This window comes from Pithys albifrons, chromosome 1, assembly GCF_047495875.1.
Source record: "Pithys albifrons albifrons isolate INPA30051 chromosome 1, PitAlb_v1, whole genome shotgun sequence".
Taxonomy (NCBI): domain Eukaryota; kingdom Metazoa; phylum Chordata; class Aves; order Passeriformes; family Thamnophilidae; genus Pithys; species Pithys albifrons.
The window spans coordinates 33,734,008-33,757,854 of NC_092458.1; the positions used below are offsets into that span (position 1 = coordinate 33,734,008).

The 23,847-nt window shown below is 37.7% G+C and overlaps 1 protein-coding gene across 3 annotated transcripts in view; it reads left to right on the forward strand.

The window, feature by feature from the left end:
• STK24 (serine/threonine kinase 24) overlaps window positions 1–23,847 on the forward strand; it is a 56,902-nt gene that overhangs the window by 14,628 nt on the left and 18,427 nt on the right. For 2 of the 3 annotated variants that reach the window (XM_071549166.1, XM_071549187.1), the window contains exon 2: window positions 763–993. In XM_071549166.1, coding sequence (XP_071405267.1) covers window positions 763–993 — 231 coding nt within the window. Of the gene's footprint in view, window positions 1–762; window positions 994–13,858; window positions 13,953–23,847 lie in introns of those variants that run through there. The other variant, XM_071549176.1, reaches the window with a different exon arrangement.

A 23,847-nucleotide genomic window follows, 5' to 3' on the forward strand; every position in this document is an offset into this window, starting at 1 on the left:
AAACCGAAATAGGCAGAGTGGTGCACACAGGTCTTATATTTGCATGTTTAGGTGAGCTTTTATGTGGCTGTTCAAATCAAGGAAACTAGGAACAGGATGTTTTTTAGAAGTGAATGAGTTTATATAACTGAGAGAAAAACATAAATAAATCCTGATTGAGAAAACCTTGGGATAAAGGATAAGGAAGGAGCATGGCAATTCATGCAGGTGATCCTTCATAGGAGAAAATTGAAGAGGATTGTTTGGCACATCAAACAAAAGGAAATGGTGCTCTGTGCACTGAAGAGAATGAGTGGAATCCTTAAGAGGATGAGACATGTGAAATACACAAAAGAGGAGGACCCTGGGATCTGTGAAGGAACCAATTTCAATAGAAAAGGTTAGACATAAGGTTTACTTTTGCTGGTAGTCGTGTTTGATCCATTTGCTTTTAAGAGAAAAATCTTGGTAAGGATCTTTCATTCTGGGTGCTCTTTATTGGCAAAGAAGAAGAAATTGAGGTAGCAGCACTTTCTGTTGCTAGATAAGATAAACCCCTGACACAGGGACAGTGTTAAATTTGTACTCTATATACAGAGAAGCATAAACCTTGCAGTGTGTGCATGTAAGGGACATAGGAAGAATGTGATAATTATGGAGACAGAAAAAAAGTAGCTAAATGAAGAGGAATGTGTGGAATTTGAAGTGTTTGTTGCCTTGAAAAATATCACCTTTTCTTTTAGTGCTACAAATACTGAGTAATTTTTCTCTTGCTTTTAACAGACTCTGAAGGCAGATCCAGAAGAACTGTTTACAAAACTGGAGAAAATTGGTAAGGGCTCTTTTGGCGAAGTTTTTAAAGGAATTGACAATCGGACTCAGAAAGTTGTTGCAATAAAAATTATTGACCTAGAAGAAGCAGAAGATGAAATAGAAGACATCCAACAAGAAATCACAGTTCTGAGCCAGTGTGACAGTCCATATGTAACTAAATATTATGGATCCTATTTAAAGGTAAGATACCGATGAGAGTGATTTGATTTTGTAAGTAGTTCTTTTTCGGGTTATCCAATTGTGCCTGTTTTCATTGGCAAGGTTTCAGTCAGACTGCAGTTGAAGAAAATATATTTCTGTCCTTTCAATTCTAAAAAAAGAAAGAGTTACCACATTTTGTGAAGAATAGCCCAATAGGAAAAATTGCATGTGTCTTTTGATATTTCTGTGCAAAAAACCTTTAAATAACATGAGTTTCCTAAGCTGTGATGCATTTAGATTCTCTTAATATTAGGAGACTGTAACTCTAATTGTTATTTAAATTCATAAAATTTAATCTAAGTCTGCATTTGAATTGTCAAAATATTAAAAGCAATGTAGTAGCAGCTGTTTAATGAAGCTTGAAATTTTTTGTAAAGTTTTGATCATTAGGGATCAAAACTAAGCTATTAGATTGTTTTTCTAAGGAGACTAAATGTAGCCTTGATCTGATTTAAAAATTAAAATCCAAAAGTTAATTTATTTGCATATTAGCCATAAATGGATTGATGGAAGGGATTTCTATTAACTGCCTTCTGAATCTGTTTCCTTTCTCTCCTCTTGCCATATTATTAATGTCAGGATTCAGATTTAATTGTGCCAGTTAGGTTTTTTTGCTTTTTTTTGGTTTGTTTTTCTGTTTTTGTTTTTAATTGGATGTGTGTAGTGATTTAAGTCTAGATGGTAGTGATACTGCTTTTATTTCTTTGGGCAGACTTTGTTCCCATCTGAATAGCTCTTTCTTTTATGGCAGTGAGATGGTAATCTAGATAGGAGATTGCTGTCTTGACAGGATTTGAGCTTAGAAATAGGCAGAAAATACTTTGATTTTTGGTTTGCTTATGCTTTTGTGGAAGCATTTTATTTGTCAGCAAAACCATGAAGTTCTGGAAAGGGTACTCTGTTTTATCTCTGTATTCCTGAGAGTATCCAAGGGAAAAAGGGCATTTTTGAGCCCAGGAGATGCATTACTCGAGAGAGTTTTTTTTCCCTTTATTCCTTGTGCTCTGAACCATTTCGCTTGAATCTTATCAGTGAAGGGCTGTGTGAATGGTTTTTAGACCTGATAACCTGTTACCAAAACTGGACTTAGAAGTTGTGTGTGATTTAGATCTCAGAAGCTTCAGGAGGCACTTAATTGAGCACAATAAATTGAAAAACTGGTTCCTCACAGCTTTTGTTACTACAGTTGAATTTCTCAGTCAAGCATTGATAGCTGTGTGAAGAATGGCAAAAGGCAGAAGTGGTATTTCTCCCCTGGGCTATTTCTCTGCTTCAAATCTGCACATTTTTGAGGAGGAACAATAAGATCAGAGAATGATTAAGGTTGGAAGGGACCACTAGTGGGGTCATCTTGTTATCCACCAAAAGCAGACTTGTTACCAGATGTGCAACAAGCCAATAATTACACACTCGAGAGAGAGACTGATTATTTATTTCAGAGTTGCACAAGCCTGGGTGCTCAGTGGGATTCTAATAATCAAGCACACCATCTATCAAAACCTTTCACTATGCATTTTACCAAACAAAGGAATTAGTTTTCGTTTGCTATCGGTTACATAGTTCTCTTATTAATTGGTATTCTACCTTCTATTCAGTGAAGATTTGTTTCTCATGCTAATTAGTCCACATGCTGATTTTTAATCTTTTTTGAATTGTTGGGTTCGTTGGATTGGTTGTCATGATCTCCTCTGCCCGAATAACCTTTTACCCAGTTGGAGCTGATTTCAGCACAGTTGCTGAGCTGGGTTTGTTAGGTTTTTCCTTAACTTGAGAGTTCTGTTAGATGTATTTGTAGACCATAAATTCTGCATTCTTTGTGTGTATCTGTGATGCATCCTTCTTCCCAAGCTGTGTTAAGCTCTCCCTAGGTCTGAAGCCATTGGAGCAAGGCAAGCCCTACGCCTTAACAAGGCAACTCTACCAAGTAATTTGTTTGCCTAACACGTGGTCATCACTTAGAGCTTGCTTGTTAGCTGCTGTCTGTTTCATGAATTCAATCTCACTTCTTGTTGATTTGGCTTGAAAGTATACGGATAAGCTCTCAACTTGCTCTTATCTACCCCAAGACAGAGGTCAGTACATTCCTAGTGTTGCCTCACATAGAAGGCAACTCCACCATTGCGCCTTCTGGTCTGTCTGCCCTAATCAGTGTGTAGCCCTTCCCTGTGACATTCCAGTTGTGTGATCTGTCTTGTCATGTCATGTCTTCGTAATTGCAGTGAGATCAAAGCCTTGCAACTGCACACAGATCTCAAATTCCTCCTGCTTGTTCTCCATACTGCATGCACTGGTGTATGGGAACTTTATAGGGGTGTTTGAGTGTGTCAATATCCCAGTAGGGCTACAAGAGGATGCCCCATAGTCCTCTCCCCTTCCCCACATTTCCTAGTTTAAAGCTCACTTGACCACATTGGCTATTCTGTCGACAAAGGCTCATATGCCCCATTTCAGAATGTGGATTCCATGTCTCATAATAAGTAAGTGGGATTCCAACCCAAAACCTTGTTGCCAGCACCAGTGACGCAGTCTGGTGTTTCCTTTCTAAATCCAGCTAGTTCTCTCATCATTTACCCTAATTGGCATGATCAAGGAGAAGACTACCTAGGCCTCCAGACTCTTTGACCACCATCTCCAGAGCCTTGAAATTGAGTTTGATGGTTTGTTGTTACTCTTGGTGTCATTTGTGCCCACAGGAAAGATCAGCAAGGGATAACAGTCAACTCTTACAAGATAAATGAAATAGAATATAAGAAAAATCTGATGGGAATGCCTGTTAGTAGTTTTAAAAATGTATGGTAACAATGGAGCTGGAAAAGAGACTCCAGTGTTCAAATATGAACTAAGTAAATGTCAACACTTTCTGAAGGTTATATGGCAATGGTTGCTTTTCCTAATTGAAAGTGAGAGAAGGCTCTGAACCCTGAATGGGTTTGGCCAGATGGAAGTGTCATTAGTGATATTTGTGCTTATTGTTATGAGGAGGACCCTCTGAAAATACTTGTAACCTTCCACATCTGTTCTGCCAAATGCAGTAGCCTGTGAATTTTTCAGCTTGTGTCAACTTTCTAAGATACTACACTAATAATGTTTGTGTATGACTCAGTTACTTTTGGAGTAAAGTACAGCTCTTTCTATGGTTAGTGGAATGTGCAATTACTCATTTTTATTCATTCTTCAGTTCTTTGTGAATTATACTGTTTGCAAGACACTTGGTACTACAGAACTTTTGGCCTTCAGAACAAAAACTTCATTTCTTTAAGGTGTTAAAAAAATAATATGTGGTGGTTATTGGGTGATGCTGAAGTAGTAGAATCTTTGTAAAGGAAACATTTTGCAGTTCTATTTGCTTTCTAAAGTAAGAGGGCTTGTTATTGGATAGCAATAATGTGCCATATATATATACACACACAGAATTTAAAAGGACCATATTAATATTTCAATGAATTGGTTGATATTCTTGGCTAGAAATCTAGTTTTATTTGCTGCAAGTCTCTGATGTATTTGGAAGCCAAGACTGTCATATATAGTTCTAAGGGTCTGACCAGCTTTTAACTCTGTTTCTGACAGTGTAATAATCCATCACTTAAAATCTTCAACACGTTAATCTTCCATGTCTTGACTGATTAGGAGACATTATTTCTTCTGTGATTTGACAGTTTAGCACTAATTACACAAAGGATATTAATGTTTTCTCACAGAATAAACTTTGAAGTAAGCAAGTGGGGAGACAATAGGATCTTAACTTATTTGCCAGCCACTTCACCAATTACTGTTCTCTAAAGTCTGTGCAGCCTGATGTGTACTGACCATGTGTTTGGTGAATGTTGGAAAGAAAGAAGTATTGTTCATAAAGAACTCTTAATTTGACTTTTCTATACATTATTTTTGGCAGACAAATTGAAATTGTGATTGGAACTGCTCTCTCTCTCTCTCATTTTGTGGCTCTGGGTCAGTCTTTGTTTCCCTGGGTGCCCTGTGTACCATTTTGTAAGCTGAAGAGGTGTCTTTTATTATGTAATAACTTTTTTTCTGAGTACTCCCATGGCAGACAAGTTTCAGGATATTGGGAAAGAATATTTTATGTCTCAATTTGGGCACGCATACTTGATGATTAGTATTTTATGTCCCTTTTTAGAACAAGTTTCTATAATTACAGAATACCTGATCTGATGTCCTTAAAATATTTGACAGATTTTAAGAGACATTCTGTATTTTCAGCAAAGGTGGTTAATGGGCATTGCCATGCAGAATTTCATAGGTAAGCAGAGTGGTTTTGTGCTTGTTTTTTTTTATGTTTACTTATTTTTTAACACGTCAGTTGTCTGTCTTCCAGAAATCTTTATACCGTCCTTCATTCTCTGTTATTGCACACCTTCTTCCCTTAAGATACAGGATTATACATACCAGTGTGTTCAGGAACTCATTACTTGAAATTATAGAAAGCTTATGTAATACCACTGTACTTGCCTGGTATACATGGAAGTGCAACTGGAAATAAGTATTAAAATACAATGAGGTAATGAAAGTTAACTTATTTTGAAGAATTTTTTTTTAAATTTCATTTCTAGGCATTCCGAAAGACTTTTAAATTTTCCTATTCTACAATTTTGTGCATATCCTAATTTCTTATATTCAGAAGTGTGTTTGCTTTATAGCACATTTTTTTTCACATCCAGAGACTAGTCCATACCTGTTCGTATGAAGTATTACTGCTTTAGTACAGTGTATCTTAAATAAAGAGCAGCTTATTGCTCACAGAGAGCAAGTCTTGCATTTCCTCTAGATTTTGTTCTTTGCATCTGTTGTTGGAGGTTTGTGTGTAGTTGCTGTGATTAGTTCATTCAAACAGAGAAAGAGCAGTAGTGAAATGGGTACCAGCTTAGGTTGTCATCCTGCATATAAACTTACATGTGGTACGTCTTTTTGTCAGAAATCCAAAGATGTTTATACAAAACAGGAATGGGAATATTCTTTTCTAAAGACATCATATTTTTAAATACAATGTCTTCATGTTGCCATTCTATTGGGACAAAGGTCTATTTTCTACTGATAGGATATAGTAAGTACCCGGAATGTTGCTCTTAAAACATATTGCAGTATCATGGTTTATATGGGTGCAGGTATCCACAGGGATTGCTGTTCCTCATCTGCCATTGTGTGTTAAAAACCTGTGTCAGTGTTTCTTGCTGTCTCTCAAATGAAAGGTTGATCTGTTCCATCTATGATCTGATTGAATGCTCCATGGATAGAAGAACTATAGTTCTTTTTAGGTCTATGCAAAATTCATTTGTGAAAATTCTCTGGTCTGTTTACTTCTTTAGATTTTAGGTACTAGCATCCCCTGCCTTCCTTCTGGTTAAATAGGGATTCTTTGTTCCTTGTTAATTTTTTTATACTTTTTATGAAATTGACTGATGTTGTTTGCTGTCTCTTCTGAGTTTTACCATACTGTAACTCTTTAAAAGTACTGCTATGCTACTTATTCTAAAAGATTTTTTTTCTGTCTGGGAGCCTGTCAGCTCTGCTTTTTGCATCTTACTCTGCTTTACAATTTTTCAAGAGCTTAGTTAGATTTGGTTTCATGGTTGTTTCTCTTGTGTATTTTAGCAATATATTTTATTTCCAAGATTGAGGTACTTCTCTGATAACGTTTCTTCAGTTTTGTTAATAACTTTGATTGCTACTTTACATTTATGTATTTCATATTAATATTTAGAAATAAGAGGAAGTTAATTTGTCTTTAAAATCTGAAGATAAAGACCCTTGACTTTTTTGCATGTATGTAACTCTCAAAGCTGAGGTTAATATATGTATATGGACAAAAGCTGAGATCACTATGTTTATATATGTATGTATACATTAAACATTCTTTAATTTCCTTGTTTTAGACTTCTGTACATAGAAATATAATGGTTGAGCAAGTGATCGCTAAGTAGTTTTATCATCCAGTGTAACTAAGCGCAAGGAATAGTGAACTGCTACTAAATTAGTCTTGCAGAGTGTATTTTTTAAAATAATACTGTCTCTAAGCTCATGTTTCTTCAACCCTCAAATGCGTTTTTCTAGCACACTTCAGAGCTTTTGAGGTACCCTCTTTTGAAGCATTTAGATTTCTTGATCCAAGAAGAATAAGACTTCTCGTTTATTTTCCCTCTTCTTTCATGCAGACAATTCCCTGTTCTATAAAGTTATTTTAAGAATTCTTTAAAAATAGTTTATAAGAAGCAGTGATGCTGGTAAGGGTCATAAAGGATAGCTGAGATAATTTTCACTTTAGACTTTATGCTGCAAAAAACCTCTCCATATGGGTTTTTATTTCATGTCTAGGTTATACCTACTGCTCTAAGTCAAGCTGGTGTTTATATAGACAGCAAGAAAACAGAAAATATCTTCCAGTTAAATTTTTAGAGTACCCTTATGAAAAAAAAGTAGTTTCATGAAGTTTGATTAACTGAGCTCAGTAGAGCAATGAGTTCTGACAAATGAACTCCAGAAAGAAAAGAATTTGTTATGAAAAGCAGTGTTTCTGAAAGGAATCTGTTTTTATTTTAGGTAATCAGATGAACATGAGGTTGGTAAGTAGTGCTGTGGCTGAGCCAAAGCAAGTCTTGTATTGGTTAGAGCCTTGGTATCCACAGCATTAGTGAGGCCATTCTTGATCTGTTTGCAGTGTGGCTGGAAAAGTGCAATGCAGTCAGTAAAAAGCTTCAGGAGCAGCTTGGGGTTTGGAAGGCCTGTATTGCACAGGATGACTGCAGCTCAGGCTTGGTTTTGTTTCTGTAAAAGAAGACTGGAAGTGACTCGATGTGTATACATGAAAGCTTTTCTGTGTTTAAGGGCTGGTAGTTTAGTGCTTTCTAATCTGTTATGCCAAAATATGACAAGATGTATTTGCTGAGTGGTCAAGATAAGCAAATTTCATCTGATAATCACACACACTGTTTTAAAGGGAAGATAGCTTAAATATCAGAAAAGCTTATATGAGGTGCTTTTTATGTCACTAGTGGGGATTTTAGATCAGTATTTGTTGAATTTAAAGAAGCCTAAGCTTGCACACTTCAACAGACTCAAGAACATTAATGTGCGTATGTTGAATAATCTTGCTGCAGCTATTTAGGTAATTTTGTGGGTGTATATGCGTGACTTCAGTAAGTTTTAAGTCGGTGTTCTTTTGCTTTACAGGTTTAACTGGTTTACTTTAACATTTATGAGCATCTCTGAACTGGTGTGACCTTAAATGTATGCGGTGGGTCAGCCAGAAGTTAATGGACTTGGCGCATTCTGTCGCCATTTGATATAGCAGGCAGGCTTTGGCAGGTTTCATCATGCTTATCAGGGTGGAACAGAGATTTTTCCTGCTTAACATTAGGACTGTAGAATCCACTGAAACAGGAGCTGCTAACTCAGCATAGGGAGAAATGAAATGTGTGAGTAGTTTCTTAATGTTCCGTCATTTGTGCTGTGTGCCCAGCCCCACAGCAGGAGCTGGTGCTCTTGCAGACTTGACTTTTGCAAACCACAGCCCCTGAACTTTGGATGGGGGTTAGAATCAGAGAGCTGTTAGAGTTGAGAAAGACCTTTTAAGATGAAGTGTGAACCTAGCATTACCACCATGTTCACCATGAATCCATGTTCTCGTGTGTTTTGAACACTTCAGGGATGGTGAGTCTACACTTCCCTGGGCTCTCTGGTCCAATCCTTTACTACCCTTTCTGTGAAGAAGTTTTTCCTAGTATCTAATCCTAAACTTCTGCTGGTGCAACTTGAGTCTGTTTCCTCTTGCCTTGTCTCTTGTTAATTGGGAGAGGAGACCAATCCTCACCTCACTACACGCTCCTTTCAGGTAGTGGTAGAGAGTGATAAGGTCATCCCTGAGCTTCCTCTTTTCCAGGGTAAACAGCCCCAACTTCCTTAACCACTCCTCATCAGACTTGTGCTCCAGTCCCCTCTTGAGCTTGGTTGCACTTCTCTGGACTCACTGAAAAAAAGATGTAACTACTTCTCATTTTGCCTACTGCAATTGCAGCCATGTTGTCATCATTGCATGTTGTGAGGGTTTGAAGCAATGGAGTGCTTCTTCTGTTCTCCTGACCAAAGCCAGATGTAATTGTCTCATCCTGTAGGAATTCCTGCAGCTGAAACTGGAGGGAGGCTGGGACTGCAGATTCTCTGATACTGTTTCAGTGAGGAAAGAACAAAATGAGACCCAGGTTCCTGTGAACCAGTCCCTGTTCTGGTATGCTTACTTTTCTTCTGAAGCTACTGGTAACTCCCTCTGTTCTCATTAGGCAGCAGCAGCCTCCAGGAAAATTGCATGGATGTTGCCTTTGTTTGTCCATAGTAAATTTGGATGTGGCATCTGGCAGGACAGGCTAAAAGGAGGTAGCAAGAAGGTTTGTGTAATGGTTCTGATAGGCTCTCAGATGTAGTCAGTCTACTGGTTGAATGAATGAGTAGGTTTCAATTGATACAGCTCCTAATGGCCATAAATGAGACTAAGTAAAAGGATGCCAAACAACCTGTAAACTCTATTTCTAGCACATGTAGCTTTGCTGTGAGGCCCTGTTTTCATATTTAAAATATTTTGATGCATTCTTTTTTCAGAGACAGTTACCTTGCAACTCTAGATCTTTGTTGCCTGTAGTCTTTACTACTTCTGTCTTTCCCTGTGCTGTGCTCTTACTGAGAAAAAAGTCCCTTGTTTGCATTGTCTTTATTCAAAGATACTGTTTGGCATTGTGACTTTAGAAACTTGTTATTCCACTACTTTCCATTAGCAGTCCAAGAGTTTATTATCACTTTCTGGAATCTGCATCATACTGCCCTATTTTTCCACGTCTATTGAAAAATCTACCTGCTAAACAAGTGTGGCTTCAAGAATTTTTCTATTCATCAATGTATTCATTTCTGCACTTTTAGTCTTTTATGGCTGAATAATTCTTACTGTACAAGTGTGTCAAGGTTGGGAAGCAGCACTGGTATATCTAAAACAAAATTGAGAGTTTGTACTAACTATGTTTTGTCTTATGTTTGAATACTTTATCATGTTATTCTGATCTTGTTTTAAATCCAAATTTAGAAAGCTTAATGTAAAATATAATTTCTTGGAGTAATATGTTTGTGTTATGCTCCTTGTGATGACCTTAATAGCTGCCTCTGTACTGCTCTGATTACCATCTTCTGTATGGTATGAAATAGTCTGTGCATAATTTCACATCTTGGCACCTGCCTTTAGGCAGATCTGACAGGTATGAAAAATAGGCAGCAGCAGTATCTTGTTCCCCATCCTGCTTTCATGTTCCTGCCATTTTACTCATGTTGAATCTTTGACTGCATAATGCCTTGGTTCACCTGGGAAACAAGCTCCCTCAATGCCTTCTCCTGTTCCTTCCAAAAATAACCTGGCTCCTGAAAAAAGCAAACCCCAAACAGTAACAGATGAGCCAGTTCTGACCCATAGCTTCAGAATTGATAGGTCTGGTGCAAAAAAATAATAAGTGGTGGAGTCAGGTGGCCTAAGAACTCAGGGGAGAGAAAAGAACCACAGCTTGTTTCTAGATTAGCTGTAACATGAGGTCTTGTATTTAGTTTGGCCATACAGATCCAGAGGACATAGCATTGCTTTCTAATAGTATGGAATCTTGTTTATGTCAGATGTCTTTCTGTATCTTGTGTGTTAACTGCTACACTTGTTGCTGCAGGCCTGAGGTATCTGAAAAGGGAGTGTTAGTATGGCATCTGGGTGTAGTGCTGAAAAAAGAGAGTGTGTGTATGGATTTGTGCCCAGTTTTGGATCCATTAGTTTCATGGGCTGGATCCCCATTTTGTTGGCCAGATAGACTTCCCAGCACAAGGCTTTTCAGCTAGAATGTCATTAATTGCACCATCAAATGGCTGCTAGTCTATTGATCTGATGTCCTCAGGAACCTCTAAAACATTTGCCCTTTTGATTGAAAACTTCTTTACCTGCCCTGTCATAATCTGGTGCTCTTACATAGTCACATAGTCACTGTGTTTGCATCACATCTTTAATGTGGGCATGAGGTAGTATGTATTGCTCAGTTAGCTTTCTTTTACTCAGGTATTCTTTGACATTTATACAGTTCTTTGGGGCAGATTAATTATTCTAAATCTCTGTATGGTGTGTATGGAGACAGTTGTGTAAAATCAGAATCACATTTTTACACACATAAGGGACTATTACGGTGTGTTGAAGAGAATGTTATTAAGTATTTTAAAATGGTTAAATGTAGAACTTTCAGAAACTGTTACTTTGAAAAAGGTAGTTAGACTTGAAAATACTGTAAGTTTCACAATGAGAAGGTTTATGGACTATATTGATTCTAAAACGTTGCAGTTCTTGTATTTGGAGGCCCATGTTTTCAAACAAATTCCTAAGGTTCTTTTGGTCTAGTTTTCATTATACTATTAAATTTTAAGCTGTTGTGTAACAGTTAGGATAAAAATAATCATTTGGAAGTGCTGAGGTTTTCTCTGTCTCTGCTTTCTTCAACAGTTCCTTGAAAGAGTGACTTGTAAGAAAAATAAACATAGAGGAGGAAGGCAGAATGGAAATGAGTTACGTGAATAGAAAGTGTTTTTATCGATAATTAGAGGTCAGGCTAAGAGTCGTAAAGAGGAGAAGTGGAAAATAATAAGGGAGTTGCAGAAAAATTATGTGTTTTGTGGGAACAAAGTCTGAGTTGAAAATCCTGAGATATTCTAGGGTTGATACGTATAGCTTCATCAGTAGGAGTTTCGAGAAATGATTGGCTTATGAGTGTTCTCTATAGGGAGTACTGGAATCTTAATAGCATTTTGAATGCAAAAGGGGTGGGAAAAGAGGATTAAAGCTTTACAGGCTGTGGAGCAGGGTGCCAAAGATCTTGGTAGTTTTGGTAAGTGGTAAAAAGGGGATTAAACTTCATGGGTGCACTGATATTTGTGCTAAGAAGTAAATTTGAGTTGTACCCTTCATTTTGAATTTAATCTGATGGAATGGATAAACAGGAACAGATGGAATCATTAGAGCAGTTGTAATTTTGGACAGTGGAGGTGAAGAGGTTCTTGTGTGTCATATTTGCTGTTTGAGGTTTGTTTCTGATATAGAGAAGGGAGTAATTCATAAACCCCCTGAGTGGTGTTGATGTGAACTACTCCAGTGCAAAAGGGTTGAGATACATAGGTGTAGGGTGACCTTTTTTGGGAGGGAAATTATTAATCTCAGTATTCATCGAATGCAAGGTTCATTTGTTAGTTCTGCTTTAGATGTGATGCAATTTATCTGAAATAAAGAACTCTGTGAACTAACGCTGATTTACTTTTGCTTCCAATTTCCCATTTTGTAACGTTGTACAGTTCATTAATAACCATTTGATGTATCACTGAGTAAAATTCGGTTCCAATGGAAGCTTTAATTATGGGTTGCATTTTTGTTTTTCTTGCCTTCTCAGTCACTATTTGTACGAGGTGAGTTGATGGACTGTTGGGACTGTTGTAAAACCACCTAAGTCAGTCTCTGTGTCTCTCTGTAAGTGGACTTCCCAGGAGATCTGCCACAGATTGCAGTTAGTTTTTTTTCCTCCATAAGGCAATGGCTCAGTAGATGTGGTTATGACACAGTTATTTGCCTGGTGGACAGGGATGGGAACCAAAGGATCACTACTGTCAGCCTCACTGAGTAACAAAAGATGGAACAGTTAAAAGGATAATGGTTGTTAAGGGTGAGTCTTTTCACCCTCCAACCAGTGTTTTATGAAGCAAGACAAGGGAAAGGCCCATTGGCAGGTGGGAAGAGAAAGAATATGGACTTGTGTGTGCTTATTGTTCTGAAGAAGTGGCCACTCACTGCTTTATGAAGTGAAATGTGTACTATTCTTCTGCTGTTGTGTAAGTTTCTTGTGTTTAATTGCTCGGAGCTGGTTTTGCAGCCAATACAACAAATACATGTCTAATTGCTTCTGTGGTAATGTACTTTGGTAGAAGAGTTATAAACCCAGATTGCCCATTAGTTTGCAGCTCTGGAAAATCATGTGCTTAATATGACATGCCTGGGCCTGTGACAGCTGGGCTATAAAGAATCATTTCTATGGTGGAAGGGCATGTGCCCAGGAAATGTGCCAAAGAGGCTGTGAATATGGACACTGTCAGAGATGACTCACAGTAGAGAAAACATGGAGCTCGTGGCTTTAGCATGTTGGCATGCAAACACTGAAGTCTGCTAAGTGCTCTGCAGAAGGGATCTTTTGTCAGTACCATCACAGAACATTCATTGTTGTTGTTTTTCTTCCTGGCAAGTGGCTCTGCAAGCTCTGTTGCAACTAGCTTATGGCAAAAAGGATGCATTTAAAGATTGATTGCATAGTACTGTGGTGATTGCAGGAGGTAATTGTTGAAGAGTGTCTGCTGAATTAAATAGAAGAATATGTTGACTAGAATTTATATTTAGAAATGAAAATCTGATACCATTTCCTTTTGCTCTGAAGAAGGCAGGAGTTCCAGAGCATTGGAAAACGATTCCAAAGGCAAACAGGTTTTTTATACATGCATTAAATACTGTATACTGAGGCAGCTCCCCTTAGTCTGAAAGATCTTGTCACCTGTGTTTTTCATAGAGTTGATAAGAGTCCAAACTGGAATGAACAGTTCTTCTCTTCCCTTAGTTTCTGTTCTGCCTTGGCTACCCAGCAGATGCCTTTATTTTTTTCCTTTGTGGTTGAACATGTTAGATGGCTGACAAACCTTGATTAAAGGACATAAATGCGCCACATGCAAAACCACAATGATTTCTTTGATTGCAGGGACCTTTTGGCCAGCTTGCAGTAAGGACTTGTGTTTAGAAGAGAACCTTTGGGCTCATCTGTATCTCCCTCCCCTCAAAGGGATGGCAGCCCGAGGACAGCTAGCATTCATCCTGACGCCAAGAGACTTCAAAGGAGGTAAGCGCCTCAGAAATGCTCCCCAGACAAAATACTTACCAGTCCTGCACCCCACTGTGGTAATATTCTTTACTACAGCATCACCATCATTCACGGGTCCTTTGTGAACATTTTTTGAGAACTCTATGGGGCCTCATCAGCTGCTTGCAGCCCCCTTAAGATTCAGAGATGTCCATTGCTGTCAGTCATTCTTGTCCACTTGCTTCAGACTGTGCCCCCAGTGCAAGGGAAAAAGACGTTACAATTTTTGAGTTGGTACTCAGATGTGTGCTCCCCTCTTTCCCTTATTTTTTTATTTTTATATTTTGGATGAGGTTCAAAACTGAGCCCCTCTCAGTTCATGATCATTAAGGTTAAAGTCGGGGGGAAAAAAAGAAACCAAACCTGAAGAAATCAACCAAAACCAAACCCTGCTCCACAGTTTTAAAAACTTCCTTTTTTTAAATATAGATTTCTGAATGATTCCTTTACATCCAGATGATTTCCACCTAAGTCTTTGCGTATTTGAATATCTAGTGAGCATTATTCCAGAAAAGTTCTGTAAAATAAATTTTTGCTTTTCATTTTTCTGAGGTGAAATATGTCCTTAGAATTTTTTTTCCTTGTTAGAGATACTGTCTAGATGCAGCACAGTTTATGTATTCCAAATGCCTGTGGAATAATAGTTTAGTAGAAAGAACAATTTGAAATAAACAGAAGTTTACTTTGACATCAGCAATTTAAACTCAAAATTCCCATGGTAGCTTTTATTAAATTTTTTATTTTTCTAGAGGGGGACTTTTCAGGGGTGATTTCCACCCCTTTGCCACTTAATTCTAGACCTCAGCTCTAGATCTTTCTTTTCGTGTTCTTACTCTAGCAAGCGTTATATGAAACCCACTAAGGAAGAGCTTTCATGGGTTTTCTGTTTTGTTGGATTTTTTCTTTTTTCTTCTTTTAATGGGAATATTTGGGCATTTAGTAGACCATTAGTGAATATGAGTTATATGTTTGTTGAACAAATACTATTTTTTTTCTAAGGGTGTGGATTTGGAGAGTGCAGTTGTGTAGTTGGCATTCACACCATTTTAGCTTTACCTGTTAGTGAGTTCCCTGAAGTTTGGCCTTGTTTTTACTGTTTTAGATGAAAGTATATTATTTAGCTATTAGTTGGGCTTCTTTAAACCTAAGTAAGATATTTCTGACTATGTAGAGCACTTAATATTTGCCATCTAGCCATTCTTGCCGGGCTCCACTGCATAAATACAATGGCTCTGTAGATTTTAACTTAAATATATTGAGGTAGTAAAGAAGTGAATTGTCATATAAAATAATACCATGCCTAGTTCTACACTTACATGTCTTTGGATTCCAGAGGTTTGCCTATGGATATTATGAATAACTTACAGATTATCCAGACTTAAAAAGTTTACAGGTTCTGGGTATGTCGATAGATTAAATTAGCTGGGTTTTGCTGGACTATGTTCAAAAGCTTAGTTGTTGGTTTGTATAGGTTGGAGGTTGTTTTTTTGTTGGTTTTTGTGTTTGTTTTTTTTATTCCCCAAATGATTCCATGAATCTTTGACAATAGTCAGGTTTGTTCATTTCACTGGAAAATTTTCTTTTGTAATCTTCTACACTTCATTTGTTGTTTAACTCTAGGAATTTGAATTTTTTTCTTTAACTTATATTTTTTTCCCAATGTCTTATTTCTGTCCCCCTTCTTCTGGTGTTCAGAGGCGAAACAAATATTCAAATTCAAAGTAGGAAACTTTCAGAAAACTGCAAATCTTTTTCTGGGAATTATTCTAACACTTCTTTTTTATCTCTACAAATAATTACTGAATGTGCCAAAAATGAGCAGTAGTGCATTGCAACTAGTGTAATATTCTCTTCCTTTAAGACAAGCTATATTACAAATGTAGGTTTTAAAATGTAGTTTTCTTTATTAATGGATTTTTCTCCCCTGTGAGCAGATGAGAAAGAAACAAGGGCACCTTTTATTTCCTTCATTTGAGCTGCCTTTTAGTGTCAGTGAAAGTGGAGGTGATTTTGTTTGGGGTTTTTGGCCATCGGCGTTTTGTTGTTGTTGTCTTGTTTATTCTTTGGGTTTATTCTATCAATATTTTTAATAAATTTGGTTTTATGCCTGCTTGTCTAGAAATACAGCAGGGAAGAGTAGATACAGGGCTGAGAATTGCTAGACCGCTTTCTAGTCTGAAGTATCTGTTCTGATAAAGTGAGAGTGCTAGCTATAGATGGGAAGTGTTATTTGCAGGCCCTGGAATTCATGATATACTTAAATAATTCCTTTTAAAGGTAAATCTAGTTATTGCTCATCAATTTTTCCTGGAGAACTGATATTCAAAGTAATATTCTTACTCTTCTGAGCCTTTCAAATTGATAGTAGAACTCATTCATTTAGGAAGCAAAATCAGTTTTGACTCTTTTCTGCAGTAGTATGAGATGATCTACCTCAGTATGGCTAAACTTTTAGTCATATTTTCTTGATGAATAGTTTATCTTAATCTGTGTTTTATAACATCTGCTTTTGCTCCTCTTATACTTCAAAACTCCAAAGCAGGATATTAATTTACAAGGTTAAAGATGGCTAATTCACTGCATCTGCCAGTGTTTCAGTACTTTTGCAGTTCTCTAAGAAAATGGGACAGTACTTGAAGACTCTGCTCTGAAACATGAACTGTTGTGACAAGATGGGAAGGGGGAGGTAGATGACAATTTATCCTGAGGATGTCTTTGGTAGCTAAGGAAACCTGGGTATCAGTAGTGTTGGTATCTCATAAAATAGTTTCTCTTGTTCTTTGAAACCAACTGTTGTCTTTCCATGCCATCTGACTTTCAGGTGCTTTGAAGCAAGTGTCTTTAGAAAATACTACAGTTTGGTTTTATTTAATGAAATCTGTAATGGCATTAGCAAATAGCTTTCTCCTTTATAAAATGATACACCAGTGTATACAATTTTGCGCTGTAGTTGTAGGAGTGCAGTGGTCCTGTGGTGTAATGGTTTGATTGGCTTGTGTCAAGGAGAGCACTCTGGACTCCGAATCCCAAGGACCTGAGTTCGAGTCTCAGTGGGGACCGTCCCCTGGCAGTTCAATGCCTCCCTGCCATCCCATCCCGTCAGATCTCGGATGCTCAGCAGGGTCAGCCCCGGTTAGTACCGAGTGTTGTGACAGTCCCGAGGACTTCACTTTCACTGTCACTGTCCAAGCTCGCTCGGCTGTGGCAAAAGGATCTTGGGACTTAAACGGTGTGGCCAGTTCTGTGCACGCTGTGCCTCACCTAAAAAATCCACTGCGCAGGCTGGAAGGGCACACCCACGTGGGGAGAGCCCTTCCCAAATCTTCGTTTGCCAAGTCTGGCCATACATATATATAGGAGGAACTAGATTGAAGAACGTTAGCCAATGAACAGTCAAAGAACAGTCAAGTGAAGGATTAGGTGCACTGTGGAACTCAATATGCTTCCTAGGAAGTATTGAAATAAGGCTGGTATTCTTACTCCTTGTTACTGAGACTGAAAAATTTTATGTCAGATATGGAAAAAAATTTATAGTACTTATTGAGATTGCCTTCAGGAACAAATTATATATACTTCTTAGAAAAGTGGTGTGAATTAGCACTGAAAGATTTTTTTTAATTATAATCTCACCAATGTCTACGTGTGTTAATAAATAATGAGAGCTCAAATGCCAGGGTTTGCTTGTTCTTTGTCCTGAATATCAAGGCAGTGACTACTGCTGTTACTTGGTGTTGGAAGGAGATGGTGAATGAATAAGATGATGCCTGAAGCTGAGCTTCATGATTGAGGAAAGGAAGGCAATCTGAAGAACGTTGGATATATATGAATGATCATATTGCTTATGGTGTGTTTCTCTTTGGTTGATCATTCCATCTTCTTTTTATGAAGGGTGTTGGAGTAGCTTTGTGCTTCTGTCTTCAGTGGTTGCTCAGCTTGTTTTGGGGCTGGCCCTTCCTTCCTGGTGGGTGTGAAAGCATCTTTGGCATTACATGATTCTGCCACCTGGTGGCTTTGTCAAGCAGTAGGGCCTTCAGATGCATGGTTAAAAGCACCAGGGTGAATAAATCCTGAAAAAATCCTTTTCCTGTCAAAACCAGAAGGAATCAGTCAGCAAGGTGGCTTAAAGTAGATATGGAAGACAAGTTCCATGATGTTTACATCATATTTTTGAAGTCGGGCATCTAAGAATCAGTATGCAAGTATTTAAGAAGTTTCTGGTTGCTAAAGTTGTCAAACTCCCCTGAGTTTTTATATATGTAATTAACAGAAAAAATCTCCACAGGTAGTGGTACCAACCTGTAGCAGGAATGTGTTTAGAGAGGTTATATTGTTGCGTACATTGTATATCTCAAGGTTCTTTTAATCTGGTTTCTTATGCTCAAGAATTACGAATTAATACTAAATTTCTACCAGTGTTGAAAAATAAGACTCTTTTCCTGGCCCTTATTACTTTGGCATAACTGAGATGTTTATTAAGCAAAGTATCACACATCATGTTATGTGATGAATTTCAGTTTTGGAACTAGTTTGTTCTTTTCAGAGTAGTTGAGGTTCTGTCCAAGATACTGTGATTCTGTTTCTATTTTTCAGTACTCTGGGTTTTTCTACTAATCCAGTGATAGTAAAACTTCAGTATGTAGATCAACTTAAACTAGTTCTTATTTTGATTAGCAAATGTGTTATTTGAATCCAATACGTAATTTCTAACTGGATACAAGTTAAAAATGCTTGTAAATACAGCTTGTAAGTGGAATTTGGACATGGTTTATCTCCATAACTAAACAAGCTTTTTATACATAATTACAAATATCCTGTATTCTGCTGCTAATTGTTCACCATACATTTAAGGTGGGAAACACCTTTTCTCACAATAAATTTAAGATGGGAAGTTCCCTTTCTTGTGTTAGGTGGGGAATAACTGGAGACAAACATGCTTGCTATTGTACTGCTGTTTTCAAACTGCACAGGCCACTCAGTGCACTTACTTCCGAGTCCTTCTAGTCCTCTTTTGTGACTCAATATTGTTTTCCTCTGCAATCACTCCTTCCCTCAAGAAAGGTAATTTAGAAGCATATACATACTTTCTTAACTTGGTTGCGTTAGGTCAGTCTCTCCTGTATAATATCACAGTCCTAAAAATGTGTATGTTCTTCATGTAAAAGAAAAATACAAAGTCTCTCTAAAGATAGGACTCTCTATGTTTATTCAAATGTTTTTTGACTTCATAAAGACTTATAAACAAACATTTTGATCTTGATCATTGGTTTCTCTATGTCTTCTATACTCCTCTGATTTCAGTTAAAATGTACCTTTGAGACTCTATACAAAAACTTTGAGGAGTTTTTTTGTGTGTGACCTTCTTTTTCAGTGTATAGTCTTTGGACTTCACATATTTTACCTGCTGTAGCTGCACTTATTTTACAAATACTTTCATATTGTAACAGTTGACTTAATGGAGGAAACTTCATTAGAAATAAAGCTCCTATTGTAAGGTTTTTTGGGTGGTTCCAGAGTTAAAATCAGAAGTCAGACCTCAAGAAGAGCAACCGTAGTTTAGAAGGGATTTACAGAAACTGTCTTTTTGTAACAGAACTTCTTTTAGGTTTCAGAGCTGTTAGTTATCTCAGTTTCATGGCATCAGAGGGAAACTTCTTTTTCTTACTGTGAAAAAGGCAACGTTCCTCTTGCCCTTATTAATGTGCTCATCTAAGTTTATAGAGAAACAATAATCCTAAATTTGGATTGATGACTTGCCCTGACTTCACTGTATTTGGAAGAAAAATCAGTGCTGTGTTGTGGCTGATGCTTAAAAGAAGAAAACTGGTTTTATTTCATATCTTAACATGGAGCACTGAATGTTGCTGGTGTCAGTAGATAAATGTAGTGTCTTCTTCAAAATATAAGTGATTATGTGTAATATATAATTACTAATCTAAGCTATAGAAAAAAATAGTGCTTTTGGTGTTCTTTTTGAGAGCAGAACTTGAGAATATATGCAGATAAAAGTGAGAAGTCCAAGCAGAAAAAAAGTTTGGGTAGCTTTGAATAGGAAAGTGACAGTAGGTATTAGGAAATGTGAAGCATGCCAGAGATACTCAGAAAAGAAGGAAAGAAGGAGGCCTGTTGCCATGGTAATGCCAAAGTCAATTGATACTAGTGCTCTACTTGCCTTGTGCTGTTGTTACAAGGCATTGTATTGGGTTTACATGGCAACGGTTTGGTAGCAGGGAGACCACAAGGGTGACTTCTGTGAGAAACTGCCAGCAGCTGTCCCCATGTCTGATGGAGTCAGTGCCAGTCCAAGAGAGACCCCACTGATCAAGGCCAAGCCCATCAGTGGCTGTGGCAGCACCTCTGGTAAACAGATTTAAGAAGGGGAGAAAAAGCTGTGCAACTGCAGATGGAGGGAGGAGTGAGAATAAATGGGTGCAAGAGCCCTGCAAGACCCCAAGGTCAGTGAAAAAGGAGGGGCAGGAAGTGCTCCAGATTTTGGAGCAGAGATGCTGCTGCAGCCCATGGGGAAGGGGAAGATCATGGTGAGTGAGGTTGTCCCCGTGCAGCCCATAGTGGTCCATGACAGAGCAGAGATCCACCTGCAGCCCATGGATAACCCCCTGCCAGAGCAGGTGCATGTGCCCAAAGGAGGCTGGGACCCTGTGGGAAGCGCACACTGGAGCTAGCTCCTGGCAGGACCTGTGGCCCTATGGAGAGATGAGGCCACACTGGAGCACGTTTACTGGCAAGACTTGCGACCCTGAGCGGGACCCACACTGGAGCAGCCAGTGAAGGACTGCGTGCTGTGGAAGGGACCCATGCTGGAGCAGTTTGTGAAGAGCTGAAGCCCAGGAGAAGAATTCAGGCTGGAAAAGTTCATGGAGGACTGTCTCCTGTGGGAGGGACTCCACTCGGGCAGGGGAGGAGTGTGAGGAGTCCACCCCCTGAGGGGGAAGGAATGGCAGAGATGATGTGGGATGACCTGAATGCAATGCTCATTGCCTGGCCCACTGTGCCTCTGCAGGTTGAGAAGTAGAGAAAATTGGGAGTGAAATGAAAGCCCAGGAGGAAGGGGGAAAAGACTTGACTTCTAAGATCTGTTATTATCCTACTCTGATTTGAGTGGTAATAAATTAAACTAATTTCCCAATATGAGTCTGCTCTACCCAGTGAGGGTAACTGGTGAGTGATCTCTCCCTGTCCTTCCCTCATCCCATGAGCCTTTCACTCTATTAGCTTTTCCATGTCCAGCTGAGAAAGGGAGTGACAGAGCAGTTTTGAGGGATACCAAGCATCCAACCCACCACAGGCATAAAGTCAGTGTATGTAGTTTATTGTCTCTAAAATGGAATATATATTAAGAAATTCATCTCACCAAAAGGATTTATTTGTGTCTTCTCGTTAAGCAATATATGCAGATTTTAAAAAAGAGAGGTAAAAAAAATCCAGCAGGAATTAGTGAAAGGTGATAGTAAGGTTTGCTTCAGTAGGAATTACGTCTGTTCCGATACTTCATATGAATGATAAAAACTTTAAAAAAAAACCCAAAATGTCAATGAAGTTGAGTAATACTTCTGTGACAAGGAGGAATCTTAGGAAATTAAAAATCACTTTGAATCTAGCGCTGCAGATTAAAAGATGCCCTAATTGTAGTAGATTGGGATGCAGATACAGTTGTGTGTGTGTTCCTTAACTGCATTTCCATGCTTCCAGTGCAGAATTACTGAGTGTGCTGGATCCATGGCTTTTAAATTCAGACATGTGGCCCCAAGCAGTTGATGATGAAAGCTTCAGGAGCAAAGACTAAATGAACTAGAAACAGAATTGACAGGATGAATGATGATTTAAAAAGACTGTGAATAAGATAACTTGTAGTTGTGTAATTGTGTTACATGGTTATATAATGATGTAATTAAAATTATATCCTTAAATATTTTCATTAGTTATTTTCTGTCTCTAATTTCTAATTTTCAGCTGGGGAGTTTAGTAGCTAGTGTTATGGAGAGTTTCTCTTTGGGGAAATTATATCTTATTTCAAGTTGTTAGCTCTTTAAAACCATGAGGTAATTGAGGTAATAGAAAAGGGAAGATGTGTCTCTTGTTGATCTCTAGGTGAGGTGTTGTGGATGTTTGTTTTTCTTTCCTTTCTTTCTTCTATTTATTTGGGATTTTTTTCCCTATTTTTGAGAGGCTCAGGGAGTTTGTTTGTTCTTTCCCACCCAGGCATTTGCAGTGAACTAAAAAGTAGTGATAGAGTTGACATGTTTGTGTTTAAGTTACTATTAAAATTACATGTAAGTTTTGCAGTCACATAAAGTTTGAAAGTTCAGGAAATTTCATGCATCTTTAAAAGACGTTTTATCAGACTGAAGCAAAATATGTGTATATAAAATTTTGTTCAAGTTTAGTAAGATTTGTGAAGATGAAATGACTTTCTGTAAGGCCCTTTTCTAAGCATTTGTGTTCTAGAACTGTTAGGACCTGGAGCCTTGAAGGGACAGGAAAAATCTGAAAAACTCTTAGGAGCAAAATAAGTATTTCCATACTGTAAGGGACTGTCTCAAGATGAGTTACAGTTATTGGAATATTCATGGTGTCTGCAGAAAGTAACCATTACCAAGATGTAGATACTGAGACAGATTATATTTTTCAATGACTCTTCCTAAAAAATGTCTTCTGGCTTTTGAAAAATGTTTTTAACAAGTCTGCGCTTGTTAAATAACATGAGTTGATTCTTGAAGAAAAATATCTAAATTTAGCTGAATCTGTATGTTAAAAGTAGTAGTTGATGAAGGAACCTAATCCAGGGTCTTACCTAAAAATAGTGCAATATGTGTAACTAGAGGTGGAAAAAAATGTGCATTTACCAACAGAAGGTGCATTCTGAGACAGGAGACGGGATAGATGCAGTGGAACTACACATATAATAATGACAAAAAATATTAAGTTACTCCTAAAGGCTAAAATTTTAATCCCCCAGGATTAGAAGTTATGTTCTGTAATAGATTTAGCACTTTTCTAAAGATTTTACTCATCTTTATAGATGAGTATTCAGAGTTTTATCTGCGTTGGCTCTGCGATGTTATTTTTATATGAAGGTTTATTCTGTAGGATAAAGTAAGTTAATATTGTTGCTATTTATGTGCTCCTTACTGTGAGAGACACCTACATTTTTATGCCAGAAGTCTTGTGAAAGTTTGGTACATACCATGGAGTTAAAACTAACAGAGCTTAGTAATACTAACTTGGTAATCATCAAAACTAAACCAAACCCTAGTATGTTCCATGCAGCAATTTCATTTGAATATGTATCTGGTAGGTTTGTGGCCTTGCTTTTTTATGTGTATCAAGGCTGGTACTGCAAGGAAAAGATGAACTGCTTCTCATAGTGTATTTGGGAATAAGATGCTGCAAACAGTGGAAAGAAATGGTTGGGCCCAGTCTCTGTCTTAGCATAGTGTTTGTATAACTTGTGTTAAACAGTCCTATACTATGTATCAAGCTTTCCTTTAGGAACATAGTAGCTTGAAGTTGTTTTTAGCTTTTATTTTACGAGCTGAAGCAGTAAATTGCTATAGTCAGCTTAAATAATCTTTTTTACTACTTTACTTCATGTTTCTTGAACACAGTTGTTCAAAATTGTATACCATATATCAGCTGCATAAGCATTAGTGGAGAAAACTTACAGGTATTCTTCCTCAGATCAGAGACACATGACTGTTCCAGACAATGAAACAATGCAGAAATATGAAGAATGAATTCTAAATTAAATTTGACCTAGACAGGGATCAGGCTTGTTAAAGAATGAAATATCTGTACAAATAAAAACAATAAATGAAATCAAGACATTTTCTAAGGAAAGCAGTATGTTTTATGTAAC